At 43.0% G+C, this 21,364-nt stretch overlaps 1 protein-coding gene across 1 annotated transcript in view; it reads right to left on the bottom strand.

The window, feature by feature from the left end:
* Nucleotides 1-17,900, bottom strand: part of TMEM64 (transmembrane protein 64) — a 41,246-nt gene extending 23,346 nt beyond the window's left edge. Inside the window, exon 1 of the mRNA XM_075213768.1 lies at nt 17,046-17,900. Within this exon, the coding sequence (XP_075069869.1) occupies nt 17,046-17,672 (627 nt within the window). The 5' untranslated portion in view covers nt 17,673-17,900. The remainder of the gene's footprint in view (nt 1-17,045) is intronic.
* Between the last annotated feature and the right edge of the window lie 3,464 nt (nt 17,901-21,364).

A 21,364-nucleotide genomic window follows, 5' to 3' on the forward strand; every position in this document is an offset into this window, starting at 1 on the left:
ATTTCCCTAGAAATGTTATTATGTACAAGGAGTTATATTGTTATTCACATATGAGTCACATGAACAAATCATGTGCAAATTGTTTTTACCATTATTCTCATATTTGTGTGTTTATTTACTACTATAAGAAACGGTCTCAAATCTAACTTTCAAATATTTTATATTTTACGCCAGAATTGAGGTTTCATGAATCAAATTAAAACTTCATTTTACCATATGACCAATACGGAGGAACAAAAAAATTTCAAAGTGAAATCTGGAATCCATTTTTTTTAAAAAAAACCTGCATACAACTTCAAATGTTCAAAAAAAAACCATGTGTTTAGTCCTTGATGTTTTAAGATTGTCCATACTAAATATAAGTTTGAAATCTCTGAGTGATTTTATATTTATAGACACTTTTGTTTTTTGCAAGATGTGTCTATAATGTACTGTTGCGGCCCAGCACGCCTGTGAATGTGGCCCAGAAGGAGTTTTGGTTGTGGCAAGGGGGCAGCACTGTTAATTAGGGATGAGCGCGCTCGGATTTCTGAAATCCGAGCCCACCCGAACGTTGCGGATCCGAGTCGGATCCGAGACAGATCCGGGTATTGGCGCCAAATTCAAAAGTGAAACTGAGGCTCTGACTCATAATCCCGTTGTCGGATCTCGCGATACTCGGATCCTATAAATTCCCCGCTAGTCGCCGCCATCTTCACTCGGGCATTGATCAGGGTAGAGGGAGGGTGTGTTAGGTGGTCCTCTGTGCTGTTTAGTTCTGTGCTGTTTAGTGCTGTGCTGTGCTGTGCTGTGTTCTGCAGTATCAGTCCAGTGGTGCTGTGTGCTGTGCTCTGTCCTTCTGAGGTCAGTGGTGCTGCTGGGTCCTGTGCTGTGTCCTGTTCAGTCCAGTGGTGCTGTGTCCTGTGCTCTGTGCTTCTAAGGGCATAGTTATTTCCCCAATATTCCCCTGTGTTTAAAAAAATAAAAAAAAGTTTTTTTAAAAAATACCAAAAACTACTTTAATATTTTTTAATTACCACAAAATTTTCACAACCAATCCTGCAGTATAAGCCCATTGGTACTGCAATATTACCAAGTTCACACATTCAGCAGTAAAAGTCCAGTGGTACTGCAATATTACAAAGTTTACACATTCTGCAGTATCAGTCCAGTGGTGCTGTGTCCTGTGCTCTGTCCTGCTGAGTTCCGTAGTGCTGCTGGGTCCTGTGCCGTGTCCTGTTCAGTCCAGTGGTGCTGTGTCCTGTGCTCTGTGCTTCTAAGGGCATAGTTATTTCCCCATTATTCCCAAGTTTTTAAAAAATAAAAAAAAAGTAAAAAATAATAAAAAAATTTAAAAAAAAAAAATATATAATAATTATAACCAAATTTGCAAAACCAATCCAGCATTATAAGTCCATTGGTACTGCAATATTACCAAGTTCACACATTCTGCAGTATCAGTCCAGTGGTGCTGTGTCCTGTGCTCTTTCCTGCTGAGTTCCGTAGTGCTGCTGGGTCCTGTGCCGTGTCCTGTTCAGTCCAGTGGTGCTGTGTCCTGTGCTCTGTGCTTCTAAGGGCATAGTTATTTCCCCACTATTCCCAAGTTTTTTAAAAATAAAAAAAAAGTAAAAAAAAATTAAAAATTAAAAAAAAAAAATATATATAATAATTATAACCAAATTTGCAAAACCAATCCAGCAGTATAAGTCCATTGGTACTGCAATATTACCAAGTTCACACATTCTGCAGTATCTTGTGCTACATATAATGGAGACCAAAAATTTGGAGGATAAAGTAGGGAAAGATCAAGACCCACTTCCTCCTAATGCTGAAGCTGCTGCCACTAGTCATGACATAGACGATGAAATGCCATCAACGTCGTCTTCCAAGCCCGATGCCCAATCTCGTAGTACCGGGCATGTAAAATCCAAAAAGCCCAAGTTAAGAAAAAGTAGCAAAAAGAGAAACTTAAAATCATCTGAGGAGAAACGTAAAGTTGCCAATATGCCATTTACGACACGGAGTGGCAAGGAACGGCTTAGGCCCTGGCCCGTGTTCATGACTAGTGGTTCAGCTTCACCCACGGATCTTAGCCCTCCTCCTCCTCCCCCCCCCTACAAAAAATTGAAGAGAGTTATGCTGTCAGCAACAAAACAGCAAACAACTCTGCCTTCTAAAGAGAAATTATCACAAATCCCCAAGGCGAGTCCAAGGGTGTTGGTGGTTGTCAAGCCTGACCTTCCCATCACTGTACAGGAAGAGGTGGCTCGGGAGGAGGCTATTGATGATGTAGCTGGCGCTGTGGAGGAACTTGATGATGAGGATGGTGATGTGGTTATTGTAAATGAGGCACCAGGGGGGGAAACAGCTGATGTCCATGGGATGAAAAAGCCCATCGTCATGCCTGGTCAGAAGACCAAAAAATGCACCTCTTCGGTCTGGAGTTATTTTTATCCAAATCCAGACAACCAATGTATGGCAATATGTAGCTTATGTAAAGCTCAAATAAGCAGGGGTAAGGATCTTGCCCACCTAGGAACATCCTCCCTTATACGTCACCTGAATAACCTTCATAGTTCAGTGGTTAGTTCAGGAACTGGGGCTAGGACCCTCATCGGTACAGGGACACCTAAATCCCGTGGTCCAGTTGGATACACACCAGCAACACCCTCCTCGTCAACTTCCTCCACAATCTCCATCAGATTCAGTCCTGCAGCCCAAGTCAGCAGCCAGACTGAGTCCTCCTCAATACGGGATTCATCCGAGGAATCCTGCAGCGGTACGCCTACTACTGCCACTGCTGCTGTTAGTCGGTCATCTTCCCAGAGGGGAAGTCGTAAGACCGCTAAGTCTTTCACCAAACAATTGACCGTCCAACAGTCGTTTGCCATGACCACCAAATACGATAGTAGTCACCCTATTGCAAAGCGTATAACTGCGGCTGTAACTGCAATGTTGGTGTTAGACGTGCGCCCGGTGTCCGCCATCAGTGGAGTGGGATTTAGAGGGTTGATGGAGGTATTGTGTCCCCGGTACCAAATCCCCTCGAGATTCCACTTCACTAGGCAGGCGATACCAAAAATGTACAGAGAAGTACGATCAAGTGTCCTCAGTGCTCTTAAAAATGCGGTTGTACCCACTGTCCACTTAACCACGGACATGTGGACAAGTGGTTCTGGGCAAACGAAGGACTATATGACTGTGACAGCCCACTGGGTAGATGCATCCCCTTCCGCAGCAACAGCAACAGCTGCATCAGTAGCAGCATCTACAAAATGGCTGCTCATGCAAAGGCAGGCAACATTGTGCATTACAGGCTTTAATAAGAGGCACAACGCTGACAACATATTAGAGAAAATGAGGGAAATTATCTCCCAGTGGCTTACCCCACTTAGACTCTCATGGGGATTTGTGGTGTCAGACAATGCCAGTAACATTGTGCGGGCATTAAATATGGGCAATTTCCAGCACGTCCCATGTTTTGCCCACACCATTAATTTGGTGGTGCAGCATTACCTCAAGAGTGACAGGGGTGTGCAGGAGATGCTTGCGGTGGCCCGCAAAATTGCTGGACACTTTCGGCATTCAGCCAGTGCCTACTGCAGACTAGAGGCACATCAAAAAAGCTTGAACCTGCCCTGCCATCACCTCAAACAAGAGGTTGTGACGCGCTGGAACTCCACCCTCTATATGCTGCAGAGGATGGAGGAGCAGCAAAAGGCCATTCAGGCCTACACAGCCACCTACGACATAGGCAAAGGAGTGGGGATGCGCCTGAGTCAAGCGCAGTGGAGACTGATTTCCGTGTTGTGCAAGGTTCTGCAGCCATTTGAACTTGCCACACGAGAAGTCAGTTCCGACACTGCCAGCTTGAGTCAGGTCATTCCCCTGATCAGGCTGTTGCAGAAGCAGCTGGAGAAAGTGAGGGAGGAGCTGGTAAGCCATTGCGATTACAGCAAGCATGTAGCTCTTGTGGATGTAGCCCTTCGTACGCTTTGCCAGGATCCGAGGGTGGTCACTCTTTTAAAGTCAGAGGAATACATTCTGGCCACCGTGCTCGATCCTCGGTTTAAAGCGTATGTTGTGTCTCTGTTTCCGGCGGACACAAATCTACAGCGGTGCAAAGACCTGCTGGTCAGGAGATTGTCCTCTGAAGAGGACCGTGACATGCCAACAGCTCCACCCTCATTTTCTTCCACATCTATGGCTGCGAGGAAAAAGCTCAGTTTTCCCAAAAGAGGCACTGGCGGGGATGCTGATAACATCTGGTCCGGACTGAAGGACCTGCCAACCATTGCAGACATGTCTACTCTCGCTGCATTGGATGCTGTGACAATAGAAAAAATTGTGGATGATTACTTTGCTGACACCATCCAAGTAGACATGTCAGACAGTCCATATTGTTACTGGCAGGAAAAAAAGGCAGTTTGGAAGCCCCTGTACAAACTGGCTCTATTTTACCTGAGTTGTCCCCCCTCCAGTGTGTACTCGGAAAGAGTTTTTAGTGCAGCGGGGAACCTGGTCAGTGAGCGGCGAAGGAGGTTGCTTCCTCACAACGTTGAAAAAAATGATGTTTATAAAAATGAATAATCAATTCCTCAATGAAGTACAGCACTGCCCTCCAGATACTACAGAGGGACCTGTGGTTGTGGAGTCCAGCGGGGACGAATTGATAATGTGTGATGAGGAGGAAGTACACACTGTAGGGGGAGAGGAATCAGAGGTTGAGGATGAGGACGACATCTTGCCTCAGTAGAGCCTGTTTAGTCTGTACAGGGAGAGATGAATAGCTTTTTTGGTGTGGGGGCCCAAACAAACCAATCATTTCAGTCAAAGTTGTTTGGTAGGCCCTGTCGCTGAAATGATTGGTTTGTTAAAGTGTGCATGTCCTATTTCAACAACAGACCTCTCAACTGCAGCTCATCCCTCCTCTGCGGGGATAATGTCTCCTGTGCTCTGACACGTCACTCTGTGTACTCTCAGCCTCAGGATCTGACACTACAGCTACCATGCCTCTTGTAGCAGCCCTCACTCCAGGGCCTCTTCCATGTGCAGTGTCCCCCTCTCTCTTGGGTTCACTATAGTGGCATGGAGTTCTCCCCCTCATCCAGGGCACACATTCCTTGCCCTGGCTCAGTCACCACGCTCAGACTTCCAGGCAATGCTGGGGGAGCCTGGGAGCTTCCACCCCAGGTCCCCAGCTACAACTCTCCTCTCCTGTGTCTTCTCTCTCTTTCTGACACTTTAAAGATCGTGCCTTTAAATGAAAAAGTCAGTCTTCATTGCACGACTATGTGCAAGTGCAACAGGGACATTTTTTTGGGTTTACAAAGTCAAACAATAACACTACGACCCTGTCTGTCTGGGGTCTGTCAATGACGAATTGTCTGTAGCATGTTTGGAGGAGGTATTGTGGCCCCGGTATCAAATTGGGTACCGGGGCCACCCCACTATGCAGTCCAGATACTTGTTTGGTGGAATTCCGACACGTGGAGGGTTTTTTAATTATATTGTGGCCTCGGTACCAAATTGTGTACCGGGGCCACCACACTACGCAGTCAAGATACTTGTTTGGTGGAATTCAGACCAGTTGAGGGTTTTATTATTATATTGTGTGGACCACTCTATCTATACCACACTACAACTCTATACCACTCTATTTCCTACTTTAATTCTATTTAATTCTATTTCCTACTTTAATTCTATTACTAATTAATTACCATAAAGAGGAACAAAAAAAACCAATTTTACCAAAAGTATAATATGACTTAGACTTACAAACACTACACTTGATAGATCGTGCCTTTAAATGAAAAAGTCAGTCTTCATTGCACGACTATGTGCAACAGGGACAGTTTTTTTGTTTACAAAGTCAACTAATAACACTTGGACCCTGTCTGTCTTTAACATACTTGATGGGATCTCAATGACGAATTGTCTGTAGCATGTTTGGAGGAGGTATTGTGGCCCCGGTATCAAATTGGGTACCGGGGCCACCCCACTACGCAGTCCAGATACTTGTTTGGTGGAATTCTGACACGTGGAGGGTGTATTTATTTTATTGTGGCCCCGGTATCAAATTGGGTACCGGGGCCACCCCACTACGCAGTCCAGATACTTGTTTGGTGGAATTCTGACACGTGGAGGGTGTATTTATTTTATTGTGGCCCCGGTATCAAATTGGGTACCGGGGCCACCCCACTACGCAGTCCAGATACTTGTTTGGTGGAATTCTGACACGTGGAGGGTGTATTTATTTTATTGTGGCCCCGGTATCAAATTGGGTACCGGGGCCACCCCACTACGCAGTCCAGATACTTGTTTGGTGGAATTCTGACACGTGGAGGGTGTATTTATTTTATTGTGGCCCCGGTATCAAATTGGGTACCGGGGCCACCCCACTACGCAGTCCAGATACTTGTTTGGTGGAATTCTGACACGTGGAGGGTGTATTTATTTTATTGTGGCCCCGGTATCAAATTGGGTACCGGGGCCACCCCACTACGCAGTCCAGATACTTGTTTGGTGGAATTCTGACACGTGGAGGGTTTTTTAATTATATTGTGGCCTCGGTACCAAATTGTGTACCGGGGCCACCACACTACGCAGTCAAGATAGATAGATGCGTATCATAGATAAAGTACATTCAGTGGTGTGGGGCAAATTGAAAAATATTCAAAATGCACTGACATTATCAAAAACAAGAGGTTGTCACACGCTAAAACTCCAACATGTATATGATGGAGAGGATGGAGGAGCAGCCGTATGTGTAGTGTAATGCAGACCTGTTGAAGGTTTTTTATATATTTTATTGTGGTGCCCAGTGCCCACTCCTCTAGGCAGTCCAGGTACATTTATTGGTGCGATTCATAAAAGTTCAGGGTTTTTAATATATTGTGGTGACCCACTCCTCTACGCAGTCCAGGTACAATTATTGGTGCGAATCATAAAAGTTCAGGGTTTTTAATATATTGTGGTGACCCACTCCTCTACGCAGTCCAGGTACATTTATTGGTGCGAATCATAAAAGTTCAGGGTTTTTAATATATCTTGTGGTGACCCACTCCTCTACGCAGTCCAGGTACATTTATTGGTGCGATTCATAAAAGTTCAGGGTTTTTAATATATTGTGGTGACCCACTCCTCTACGCAGTCCAGGTACATTTATTGGTGCGAATCAAACAAGTTGATGGTTTTCTTATTATATATATTGTGGTGACCCACTCCTCTACGCAGTCCAGGTACATTTATTGGTGCGATTCATAAAAGTTCAGGGTTTTTAATATATTGTGGTGACCCACTCCTCTACGCAGTCCAGGTACATTTATTGGTGCGAATCATAAAAGTTCAGGGTTTTTAATATATCTTGTGGTGACCCACTCCTCTACGCAGTCCAGGTACATTTATTGGTGCGATTCATAAAAGTTCAGGGTTTTTAATATATTGTGGTGACCCACTCCTCTACGCAGTCCAGGTACATTTATTGGTGCGAATCAAACAAGTTGATGGTTTTCTTATTATATATATTGTGGTGACCCACTCCTCTACGCAGTCCAGGTACATTTATTGGTGCGATTCATAAAAGTTCAGGGTTTTTAATATATTGTGGTGACCCACTCCTCTACGCAGTCCAGGTACAATTATTGGTGCGAATCATAAAAGTTCAGGGTTTTTAAGATATTGTGGTGACCCACTCCTCTACGCAGTCCAGGTACAATTATTGGTGCGAATCATAAAAGTTCAGGGTTTTTAAGATATTGTGGTGACCCACTCCTCTACGCAGTCCAGGTACAATTATTGGTGCGAATCATAAAAGTTCAGGGTTTTTAAGATATTGTGGTGACCCACTCCTCTACGCAGTCCAGGTACAATTATTGGTGCGAATCATAAAAGTTCAGGGTTTTTAAGATATTGTGGTGACCCACTCCTCTACGCAGTCCAGGTACAATTATTGGTGCGAATCATAAAAGTTCAGGGTTTTTAATATATATTGTGGTGACCCACTCCTCTACGCAGTCCAGAAAGATACCTTTTTGCAACGTTTTGGACTAATAACTATATTGTGAGGTGTTCAGAATACACTGTAAATTAGTGGAAATGCTTGTTATTGAATGTTATTGAGGTTAATAATAGCCTAGGAGTGAAAATAAGCCCAAAAACTTGATTTTTAAACTTTTTATGTTTTTTTCAAAAAAAATCCGAATCCAATACCTTAAATCCGAACCGAGACCTTTCGTCAAGTGTTTTGCGAGACAAATCCGAACCTCAAAAATAACGAAAATCCGGATCCAAAACACAAAACACGAGACCTCAAAAGTCGCCGGTGCACATCCCTACTGTTAATGGGAAAAAAAAAATCCTACAAAAAAAAGAAAAGAAAATACTTACCTTGCGGTCACGTCAGCTGGTACTCCGGCTCCCTCCCTTGTCTCCTCCTCCGTGCGGTGTTCGCAGTGAATGTTAGGCGTGATGTCATCACGCCCAACATACATTGCGGAGCGCAGCACAAAGGAATCACCCGCGCGAGAAGAACAATCAGCAGCAGAGAATTGGAGAAGAGAAGAGGACAGGAGAACAAGCCGATTAAAAGGAAAGTTAAGGGGGATTTTTTTTATTATTTCAAGGGACGCTGACCAGTGAATAAGTCACCTGGTCCTGGAGCATCATGGACCTTATCTCCCTGCTACATACTTCTACTTGTAATACTAATAGGGCATTATATATTATTCTCTTTGGCCCATTAGAATTTGTTATCCCTTAACTAACATAGTGGTGTAATTAGCAAAACAGGTCACAATTTGGGGTCACAGTGATGTATATGTCAGGTACCGCAGGCCTGGTCAGGGCACCCTGATATACAATGCCTGGCTTAAATGCACTTTATTGATATTGCATCGAAACAATACAAAAAGTGATTATAATATAATAACTAGAGAGGATTTTTTGCACAGGGCGATTGAAAGGTAAGTATAGGGGGATTTGAAAAAAAAGTGAGATATATATATATATATATATATATATATATATATATATATATATATATATATATATATATATATATATATATATATTTATTAACTATGTTTTCTATGGTTTTAGTGTATCTTATGTGCGGCCCAAACCAACTCGTCGTCTTCCAATGTGGCCCAGGGAAGCTAAAAGGTTGGAAACCCGTCTTAGAAGGTGGACGCGGTACACATTCTGTTTGTGTGTGTGTGTGTGTGTGTATATCTAATCAGAATGTTAAATTAATGCTTAGTGGCGCAAAGTGAAAAGAGTTGGTATTGGATCAGATCTGTGTATGCAGCTCCAGAGTGCTATCTAGATGAATACAACGACTGTCCAGGTAATGGACATCCGATGATCACATTGTAAACTGAGAAGGGTGTCAGATGTCAGATGTATAATGCTGCGTATTACAGACAGTAATCATACACATGCTGTCCATGTAGACCGTTCCTGGATGGTGGTGTTAATCACCAACACACTTCATTACAAGCCACGTCTGCACTAAACTTTTAGACTACTTTAAAGAACACACATCCCTCACAGAGTGGTCTGTACAATAATTACTGTATCACGGCAGTATAAAATCCACACACACAATGCAGATGTATATGTATAAAATAGTTATAATATCTTTACTTGCACAATAATGTTATAGCATATCTTCAACAACATTATCTTACACAGAAATGGTTCAACATAGATGATACAATATCTGTGTGTATTACTAATTTCTTCATAAATGTGTATCAGTATTCTCCTCATTCGCTCAGTACTAGCTATAACTCTTATCAATACACACAGTACTACAACTCCTATCATCACAGGCACAACCCTGCTCCCAGTATAAATTACTGATCGATTACTGCACCGGTTACAAACCATTACGTACAGTACAAACCCTACTGCTCTAAATACAAGCAATTATGGACAATACAAAACACCACCACACAACCTCTCCATTATGCACAGTGTACCTCAATCATATCGGTATTCCCCAGTATATCTGCATGCTGTCCCATATTATCCATTCATAGGGGCATACTCCATTAGGTTCATGATCACAGCAACGCGCAGAGTGCACATTAGGGAAGGTAACGCAATAATGTGGATTTTCCTTTGCAACCTTATGGGGTGTGAAAGAAAATGAGCCTTATTGAGGTGCCGTGGATTACCTTCGTGCCCCGTTCCGGCACATTACCGCGATCCTGGGACCTAATTGTATATGCCCCATAATATCAAGGGGCATATTCAATTACGATTCCGGTCTGCGGGATCGCACCGCGAAGTTGATCCACGGTACCGCAATAACGTGGATTTCCATTTGCAGCCGATAGGGTTGCGTACGAAAATCTGCATTATTGCGGTACCATATTACCAGCAATACTGCGCACCGGGATCGTAATTGAATATGCCCCTTAGCATGTACTCAACAGCAACAATATTCTAGCATTATTCTGTTCCCATCCTTGCTGAATCCTTGTTCCCATATACAATTCCTATCCATACCGTCACTGAACATCACTTCTCTCATTAATTACATCACACTATCCCCAAAATCTATACATTGAATCAAATTCAGCACTACCTACCACATCTATCAATCATTCTTTCAGCACTGTAATCTACAATTCCATAATCCATTGCAATCCTACCGATGTCCCACATATCTCTAGATCAATACATACATCATTAGTTCATACTCAGTCTTGTATGTGACTGGACTCCATTACTCAGTGTAAATCCATGGGGTGGGGGTGGGGTGGCAGAGGAGAACTTTGTCATCTCAAAAGGTCCATGAGGTGAGGAGAGAGGAAGTGTGTTTTTCTGGATGTGGGAGCAGCCCTGTGCAGGACAATATGTAAATTGACAGTGTGTGTGTGTCCAGACAAAATCTGGTCTGTATAAACAGTGGCAATATGGAGGATTCCTTAACAGAAACATTTACAAAACAAGCTAACAATTTTGTCAACACTTGGTGTGAAAAATGCCACCTGCTTGGTACAGTTAAACCAGTGGACCTCAACCACCCAAAAAAAATTTACTTTTGCATTGGGTTACAACAAAAAAAAACAAACAAAAAAAAAAAAGTTCTGTGCCTGGGAAAGAAAAACATATGGGGTAAATTCAATTAGCGGAGAAGGGCTGCAGTAGCATCACGCGGTACTTTGGTAATGATCTTCCCTCAGGAGGTGTGAGCTAAGCTTTCATTACCATAAACATAACCCAAAGTTATTACAGAACCTCATGACTACCCTAGTTCAGCTTGATTCTGGCTGTTAAGTTCTGTATTTATTTTTAGAAAGAAGATTTAATAAATAAATACACATACATTAAACATTCTAACCATGATACATGTTAAAGGCCAAGGACCACAAAAACACAAAACTATTACCATGAAAGTAAAAAACATTGTTCAGTGTTACCCTGACATTTCCCTGCAGCTCTATTATTGTAGTTGTACATTGTAGTTAAGCGTTAGATAATAGTGTATGGCAGGAAATTGTACACTGCATAAAATTATTCAGTTCTTTCCAGAAATAAGTGTTTAACCAGTATGCCCCCATAATTAGCCATTCCACCTTTTATATACTACTCAATCAGTGAGCTAAGGAACCCCCCCTGGCCTGTTCAAAGAGCAAAACATATACTATTATATTGAAATGTACGTGTCTTAGAATTCAATATATTGTAGCTGCATTAGTACATTTTCTAACCTATCTTATTTTAGAACAATGTGAAAAAACAGTCAGTATTTAACTTATGTGCAAAACAGAATACTAGTTTGCACCCCTTGCAATGTAGTGTCCTGCACACATTAAAAAGAAGAAAAAAAAAGAAAAAAGGTATTACAGGCATTAGCTGTAAAGGTAGACGAGTGTGAACGTTCGTCTCTATCCAGAATGCCTCCTGCTTCTATAAACACAACACCACATGGGGTTACCCTAGTAACTTTCTCAAGTAACCAAATACTGGAACCAACTGTATATACAAAACATTCTTCATTGGTAGAGAAGACACCAAAAGATCAAGAGAAAAAAAAACATGTGATCTAGCTCATCTAAGAGGAATATATTCTCCATTTTCAATAACTTAATATGGAAACGAGCAGATACTTTTAAAATGATTAGGACCATGGTAGAGTATGCACAACATTTACGCATCGAGGACACTCAGACTATGAACATGTAATGCAATCGGTGTTCAAGGAAAGATGAATGAGTCATGGGGATCTAGCAGAACTTACAGATGGGATGAACAAAATATACAGGGAGAAGGAGCCCACACCAACCAAACGGTTTTTCCTAAAAGCAATGAAACTAAGAACAGGGTATATCTGAAGTTAATTATGTGCGGGCCTAGGGAGGATTGGCAGCGTGGACGGAAGTATTTGCAAACGGACAATGCAAATAAGACATATTACAGCAAAATGTGCCTCTCATGGTCTAAACCTGTTTTATTAAGTACAACAAACAATAGAAAATATTCTTATTGCAGCTGCAGTCCAAGACGACGCAGGAAAAAAAGAATCCGGAGGATTAAGTTGTTGGTACTATGTAGTAAAACTAGATATGAAGCAGTATGGATCTGATTTATCTGATGGCCTAATACCAAAAATAAACAGTAATACAATGATGATCTTCAATTACCCAGAAGAAGAAAATGTTAAAGATCTTATTTACAGGCGAAATCATTTTGTCGTCAACTAATTTATGCTGCTTTAAATCTCCTGGATTCAAAAGTCAAAAGAAGAAATATTAGTGACGATAGATTACTATGGCATTTGGACTTTATAACAGCGCAGGCAACACACACACACACACACACACACACACACACACACACAGGACTCCTTATCCCGTCTGCAATACGCTGCCAAGGAATTTGCACAATGCAACCTCTGGTCTGCAGCACGTGGACCTGGACGATGATCAGAACTACCCATACCAAATGTGAGTACAGATAAGCTTGGCTCAATCCAGGCAAATCAGGTGCTCACAGGTTCATGAAGATGGTGAAAAGTAGCAGAATCTGTTAGGCACAGATAAGACTGATGACCTGTACCTTCTGTTTCATGTTATTTTAGGATATTTGTATTATACCCCTTCAAAGTGCATAAAACTAGAAATAATCGATAATAACGATGCTATTACCACCACTATTATCTATAGAATATTTATGTTTTACAATGTTAATAATGGTTTCTTGAGCAACTTGTAGCTTAATTGCTAACAAAAACTAAAACGTATTAAGTGAAAATTTGCAATTACCGTCTCAAACTACAGTCACATTTAATAAAAAATGCATCACATATGGCAATTTTATGAGCAAAACGAGTTAAATATAACATTTCACGTGATTGCAAGGTAACAATGAATTTAAACCTACGACGGCTGATAATAGAGCGTTTTGCATTAATTTCCATTTTAAAGGTGTGTTTTTTTAGATGGTTTCAAAATCTCCAGAAATATTACATGCCTGGGCACAGCTGACCCTCATCACTTGATAGAGATTAGCTGCCTGTACAAACATCTGTTTATTTTACACGTTAAATCCTACCACTGCCTGAGCCATATTACTTTCTTGAAGTTGTTGGAGTGAGAAATCTCAGCTCCAATATCTTTAATTGTGGAAAGGAGTTAAAGCCACCACCCCCAGCACGGTCAAGAGAACGATGCAGTGAAGGGTTGGGTGCATATGGCTATTCCTGTACTGTTCCCATGGAAACCATGTGTAAACAGTGAATGAATAGCAACCATTGCATACTCTACTGCAGTGAGGAGCAATGTGAAAGAGGTGGGGGGGAGGGGGGGCACGTACAGCCCTCCAGCATTCACAGGAGCAGCACAGAAGGAAGTCGTCTGCCCCCATTCTGATAAGATTGGAAGCAACCGGACTGGGAACCACACACAATGACTCGGAGGGCCACATGTTGCCCACCACTACTCTGTTAGTGGACACACTTATTATGTATGATTCATCACAGGAATTTGTTTCCTGTATCAAATTGCCCAGTGATTGCTGCTTCTCATTGGCCCTTCCGCACCCCCTGCCCACCCAATGTCACACAACCCCACTATTCAGTCAGGGCTGACAGACTAGCCACAGAGCCCAGGGGTTCAGGAGGTAGCTATAATGCTCTGCACCCTCTCTAAGTGGTAGTGCCAACAGGTCATCTCAACAGGTCTTTAAAACAAACTGACTTGCATTACTTCTGTTACCTTTGCGAACGGTGAGCTCAAGTGGCAATTTGCTCTAGTGGGCAGCACAGTGGCCTAGTGGTTAGCACTTCTGCCTCACAGCACTGGGGCCATGAGTTTGATTCCCGACCCTGGCCTTATCTGTGAGGAGTTTGTATGTTCTCCCCGTGTTTGCGTGAGTTTCCTCCGGGTGCTCCGATTTCCTCCCACACTCCAAAAAACATACTGGTAGGTTAATTGGCTGCTATCAAAATTGACCCTAGTGTCTGCCAATGTGTCTGCCAATGTGTGTCTATATTAGGGAATTTAGACTGTAAGCTCCAATGGGGCAGGGACTGTGTTCTCTGTACAGCGCTGCGGAATCAGTGGCGCTATATAAATAAATGATGATGATGACTTGCATTACTTCTGTTACCTTTGCGAACGGAGAGCTCAAGTGGCAATTTGCTCCGATGGCTGATGTACGCCCAAGTTAAAACATTGTGTTTTGCCTGTGATAGAGTTATATGCATCTACTTTTAAAGCACATATCATTTACAGTGTCCTTAATTTAAAGGAGGTGTTCACTATATTAAAACAAATGTATATTTCCCAGTGGATAAACATTTCTATTCGATTTTCTGCTCTCTTAGAGCTTGTCCAAACGTGTAGAGCGCTACGTCAACATGATTTTCTTGCCTGTATATCACTGCTATCTGTGCGGACAACATAACAAACAGAGAAATAGGTCTGTGTTCTGTGCTATTTCTCCAGAAGTTTTCTAAAGTTATGTTCAGTTTGGAAAGCAGATCAAAAGACAACTTATATGGTACTTCCCTACTGGCATAAAAACAATGTTCAAATGGATAAGCGGTGCCAAGGATTACCTACTTGGCTTGGGCTCCCATAGTTAATGAAAAATCAGTATACATAAAGGGACTTGCTCAAGCCATAAAATCCATCACCATACTTTTAATACCAAGAGAAGGTAACTCACAAAACTTATTTTCCTATCATGAAGACCCCTGAAGAATCCAAAGGAATATCACGATTTTTATATTTTACGGTGGAGAGAAAAAGGGAATTGTTCTGTGGAAACCAAGACACATGACAAAGCTTGACAGACAGCTGCAACACAGTAAAAGACAGTGGTAACTGTTCTACTGCAGTATACAGGAGAGAGCTCAGGCAAATAGCTTTGCAAACAATTAACATATGTCAGCTAAAAACTCCCAAGTAGAAAGTTTAGAAGTAGCAAATATTTTGTATGCTTATTTCTACAGCAGAAAAGTTAACACATTGGAACTTGGATAAATAAAAATCATATTGACAAACATAAATAGCTATAATTAAAAAACAAACAGAAGGCATTGGCTACAGAAGTTTTGAATGTATGCCTCTTACAAAATGTTACAAAGAAACTTTGCCACTTTCTATCAGTGCTGTATTTTTGCCCCAAGTTGTAAACCTCTGGACTAAGTCATAGGGCTAGATTTACTAAGCTGAGAGTTTGAAAAAGTGGGGATGTTGCCTATAGCAACCAATCAGATTCTAGCTGTCATTTATTTAGTGCACTCTACAAAATGACAGCTAGAATCTGATTGGTTGCTATAGGCAACATCCCCACTTTTTCAAACCCGCAGCTTAGTAAATCTAGCCCATGCTGTTAATGATCTATATTGCTTCTTTTTTTAAAACGGTTGAAGACAATATTTACACAAGGTTAGTAGCAAGAAGCGGTGGACTAGAAACTTCAGACCAACAAGAAGCACCTAGGAATATAAGCATTAAGTCCGGATAACCACTGACATTTGATTTGTACTTAAAAACGAGTTACTTGCAAAAGGAGGTTATTGGAGCTCATTCCACCGACCTCGATGCATTTAATGCATTGAATTGAGCGATAAAGGTTTGAAAAACTGTCGCAACACAACTGGACACAAGTAAAAACAAGAGTGTGTATAATAACATTGCAAAAATTGGGTTCCATTATCGAAACCATTCATGTTGATGGCGTTACAAACTCTAGTAAACATATGCAAGTAATATCAGTGGTTATGAGGCCTTAAAGTGGGTCAAAGAGTAACGAAATATAAATTGGAAAATCAATTGTCAATGAAAGAAATACAGCAATATCTGTGCATGTAAAAACAAAAACAAAAAAAAAAAGAACAGAAAGAAGTGTGATGGGGAGAAGATTACTCCAGTTGTTCATAGACCATGGTGTTATGTTGCAGCTGAGATGCCAATCAAAGCAGATTACATGTGTCAATTGAACTAATGACAGAGGAAGGAGCTAGTGATGTTTGAAATCAATGTGTGTAGGACAGGATTAGACATCCTGTGGCTTCACAGCTGTTGCGAAAATACACTGTCCCCTTCCAGACTTTATCTTCTCCTCACAGCTAGTTTTTGTGCAGTGTAAACCAGTAGATTGAAAAGATACCTCTCTAATAATGTTGTCAAATGACCATTATTAATATTTCATTGAAGAACTGGTTGACAACATCCTGAGAATGGAAGAAGCCAATAGTGACACTCCAATAATATCAGCCCACCAGAACTCCAGAAGAGGGAGTAATGGTAACTGATAAAGTAAAATCAGAGGCAAAGAAAGAAATGTAATTTAAACAGTCAAAACCAGTTTCACATAAACAATGTTGAAGTATGATAATAACAGTAGCTGACAAGTGACATATGAACTGTAACACAGCAGCTAATGCCTAGGGCAGGAGCAGAGAATATCTCCATGCTGGGTGTACAGCAGATTTGGGTATTCTGCAGTCATTGCAGAACTGCCACCTGGCAGTGCATGCTGGGACTTGTAGTTTCACAACAGCTGGAGAGTTCCACAGGCACAAAGAGAACAGACTGACTTACCGAGAATACAGCGTTCTGTAGACCGAATGGAATAGGGGTGAGCCTGGCCAGGGCGACAACTTTCAGCCCGCTGCCCCCTTCCACCACCCGGATGACGGCCCCCAGCCTCTGGCTGCTCTCTATCTTGGCCAGCACCCACTGTGTGAGCAGTTTCTTGCATACCAGGTGGGCGATGAAGGTGCCGATCAGCACCCCGACTATGACCAGCCCGATCCCCAGCACCAGGCCGTACAGGTAGCCGGCAGCCACGTTGAGCACGATGTACCCCCACACACAGGGCAGGGAGACCAGTATGAAGCCCACGATGAAGAGCAGCACCCCGCACACACTGTCCAGGCTCTCCACCCACACCAGCACGTCCTTCAGGTAGTGCCGAGCCAGCGCCAGAGAAGCGCAGCACACAGCGCTCAGGGCGCAGAGCAGCACCAGGCTCCGGCACCAGCACAGCCCCGGGCAGCTCCACGCGTCAGCGGGCGAGCCCGGCGAGGACACCTCGGGCGGGGGGCTCTGTAGTAGCGGGTGCTGGCTCTCCCCCAGCGAGCAGTCAGCGGGGTCCCGGCCGTGCATCCAGCGGCCCAGGGTCTGGCGTCCATGGGATGCGAGGAGCTGCAGTGCGGAGCCCGACATCCTATCACTCCCGTCGGGAACTGGTGTCGGCCAGCAGCTCGGCCGATCTCTGCTGTCCCCGGCTCTCGTACATCGCGCGATACGAGCTCCACCGGCCGCCGGGGTTATACTAGCAGCAGAGCCGCTGTGTCCCAGTAGCGGTTTCTACACAGCACCTTGTTACGACTCCACAAACGTCACATAGGGACCCGTCCACCACCCGTACCCGATTGGCTATGCTTGGTCCAAGAAAACCAAAGCTCCGTCCTTTTCCACCTTGTGATTGGAGCGTGGAATTGGTGGGCGCTGCCAAGCGCACCGATGAGCTTTCAGTACACATACACTGGACACGCCCATATCTGGGTGGCCACGCCCCTTCAGTCACCACAGAGCTCTGTCCTCTGCTCATTGCTGTGAAGACTATACAGGAGGTCTGATAGTTACCAACTGTCCCCAAACCTTCTGTCAGCAAATATCCCTGTGTTTCAATATTGATAAACTGCACCAATAAAATGATGCATTCTTGCCTACAGAGGTGGTGTGTGTAACATACATGACAGCATGTTATAAATAATGAAATGATGTAAACTTGTCACGGGCCGGATTGTGGCGATCTAAGGTCCCCAAAGTCAGCATCATATGTTGTGCTTAGAACAACAGAACATTTTCTATGGCACTAAAAGGAGAAAAAAAACAAAATAAGGGGAGGGATTATCACAGCTTTTCAAATAAGGAGAATGTTACACCTTAAACTTTGTATAGAAGAAAAAAAACTGAGTAAGAACATCATCACCATTTATTGATATAACGCCACTGATTCTGCTGATTCTGCAGTGCTGTACAGAGAACTCATTCACATCAGTCCCTGCCCCATTGGAGCTTACAGTCTAAATTCCCTAATGTACACACACAGACTAGGGTCAATTTTAATAGCAGCCAATTAACCTCTTAGTATGTTTTTGGAGTGTGGGAGGAAACCAGAGCACCCAGAGGAAACCCACAGACACAGGGAGAACCTACAAACTCCACACAGATAAGGTCATGGATGGGAATTGAACTCATGACCCCAGCGCTGTGAGGCAGGAGTGCTTACCACTAAGCCACCGTGCTGCCCAACAAACAGCTCTAGTTCTCCTTATTCTGTTCCACAAGTTAATTATACAACAATTACAATAATCAATATCAAATGAGTCAAATAGATACCAGCAATTTTATTATAAAATAATGCTTAAAAAGAGTAATTATTCTAAAAATGAAGCTAAATATTTTCATAAATAATTTGCATAAAGAGAGTCACAGTATCAGTGGTGCACGCAGGGGGGGTTTCTGAGTCTCCAGAAACCCCCCCCCCCCCCGCGCTAACTAAATGGCCACTATAGCGGCACTGTCTTATACAGCAGCCGCGGCGCTGTCAAAGAAGCGTCCGCGGCGGTGCTGTAGTGTTACAGCACCGCCGCGGATGCTTCTTTGACAGCGCCGCGGCTGCTGTATAAGACAGCGCTGCCTAAATGGAGCTGCTGCGCATGCGCATGCGCAGTAGCTCTCGTGCGCCCCTGAGTATAGGACCAATATAATTTTAGCACATGTATAACTTAGAGCAGTGGATCCCAGACTTTTTCAGTTCAAGGCACCCTTAGGGTCTCCATATTTTTTTCAAGGCACCCCTAAGCCAAAATAATTATAAAGTAGTCCCCCACCTTGCTTATCACTGGCCCTGGCCGAGGCACCCCTGTGAGATCGCCGATGCACCCCAGGGAGCCTAGGCGCACAGTTTGGGAACCACTGACTTAGAGCTGCTATGTGCATGCTGAAAGGCGAGATACTAATCACATCATTCACTTATTTTTCTTCAGGATAATATTTAGGGCCTAATTCAATTCGCAGCACAGAAAAGAGCCTGGAACTTGAGAGTAGTACCAACAGGATTCAAATCCACGTAGATCTCAAGATGCATTTTGATTTGCATGTGGTTATATTTATGCTCTGCCTGAATGTTATTTGCAGTATGTTAACAGACAGAACAGACTGCAGTATACGCACAAGCATATGTGCAATATAAGGTCACATCAGAACGCATACAGGAAAAGATTATATTATAAAATAAATGAACAACTCTAAACAGTATAATTCTTAACAAATATATGTTTGGTTTAAATAAAAAATATTTTTTTTTACATTTTTTTTTACATTAAATACATAAATTAAGATGTTTTTAATTCATACTGTACATACAATGCGTTTTTATAGTCTACCTTACTTGCATACACATGTTCTGTGCTAGCTAGCAGCATGCTTACATGTACTTTTCCAAAAAAAGACTATGCTGTGTCAGTCATCACTATCAGTCGGCACTTACACCTGCCATGTAGCGGGTGGAAGTGATACGTCTGAAACCAAGCACACTTAAAAGTAACACAGGACTTGAATAAACTGCATCTGTTTTTGCACACCCTCGTCGTGCCCTTACTGTACATTGCCTACGTCCGTTTGCCCCTTCCCACCTCTGTTCATCCTTCAAGTCAAGTATTTATCCACACCTGTTAATTATTGAATTGAGGTGTTTCAATCAGACCCGTTGTCAGAGGTGTATAAAATCATGCACCTAGCCATTCAGTCTCCATTTGCAAACATTTGTGATACAAAATGGGTCGTTCTGAAGAGCTCAGTGACTTAGAGTGGTACTGTCATAGGATGCCACCTTTGCTTTAAGACGGTTCGTGAAATTTCATCCCTTCTGGATATCCCACTGTCAAGTATAAGTGATATTATTGGAAAGAGGAATCATTTAGGAACAACAGCAACTCGGCCACAAAGCGGAAGTCCACATAAAATCACAGAGCGGGGTCTACGACTGCTAAGGTGCATGGTGCGTAAAAGTCGCCAACGCTCTGCTGATCCCATAACTGAAGAGTTCCAAACTTCCACTGGCATTAATATAAGCACAAAAACTGTGAGCTTATTGGAATGGGTTTCCATGGCCAACCAGCTGCATGCAAGCCTCACATCACCAATGCCAAGTGTCGGATGGAGTTGTGTAAAGCACACTGACACTGGACTGTGGAGCAGTGGAAATGTCTTCTGTGGAGTGACGGATCACGCTTCTCTGTTTGGCAGTCAGATGGGCGGGTCTGGGTTTGGCTGATGCCGGGAGAACTTACCTGCCTGACTGCATTATGCCAACTGTGAAGTTTGGTGGAGGAGGGAAAATGTTATAGGGCTGTTTTTTAGGGTCTAGGCCAGGGGTAGGCAACCTGCGGCTCTCTAGGTGTTTGTGAAACTACAAATCCCTGCATGCCTTGCCACCTACCTGCTGGTTATCTGCTGGCAAAGCATGCTGGAACTTGTAGTTTCACAAACACCTGGAGAGCAGCAGGTTTCCTACCCCTGGTCTAGGCTAAGCCCCCTATCTCCAGTGAAGGGCAATCATAATGTTTCAGCATACCAAGTCATTTTGGACAATGCTAACCTTCCAATTTTGTGGTAACAGTTTGGGGAAGGCCATTTTCTATTCCAACTTGACTGTGCCCCAGTGCACAAAGCAAGGACTACAAAGACATGGTTTGATGAGTTCAGTGTGTGAGATCTTGACTGGCCCACACAGAGCCCTGACCTCAACCCCATCGAAAACCTTTGGGATGAACTGGAACGGAGATTACCAGCCAGGTCTTCTAGTTCAAAATCAGTGCCTGACCTCATAAATGCTCTACAGAATG

The sequence above is a fragment of the Mixophyes fleayi genome, chromosome 5 (assembly GCF_038048845.1).
Source record: "Mixophyes fleayi isolate aMixFle1 chromosome 5, aMixFle1.hap1, whole genome shotgun sequence".
NCBI classification, from domain to species: Eukaryota; Metazoa; Chordata; class Amphibia; order Anura; family Limnodynastidae; genus Mixophyes; species Mixophyes fleayi.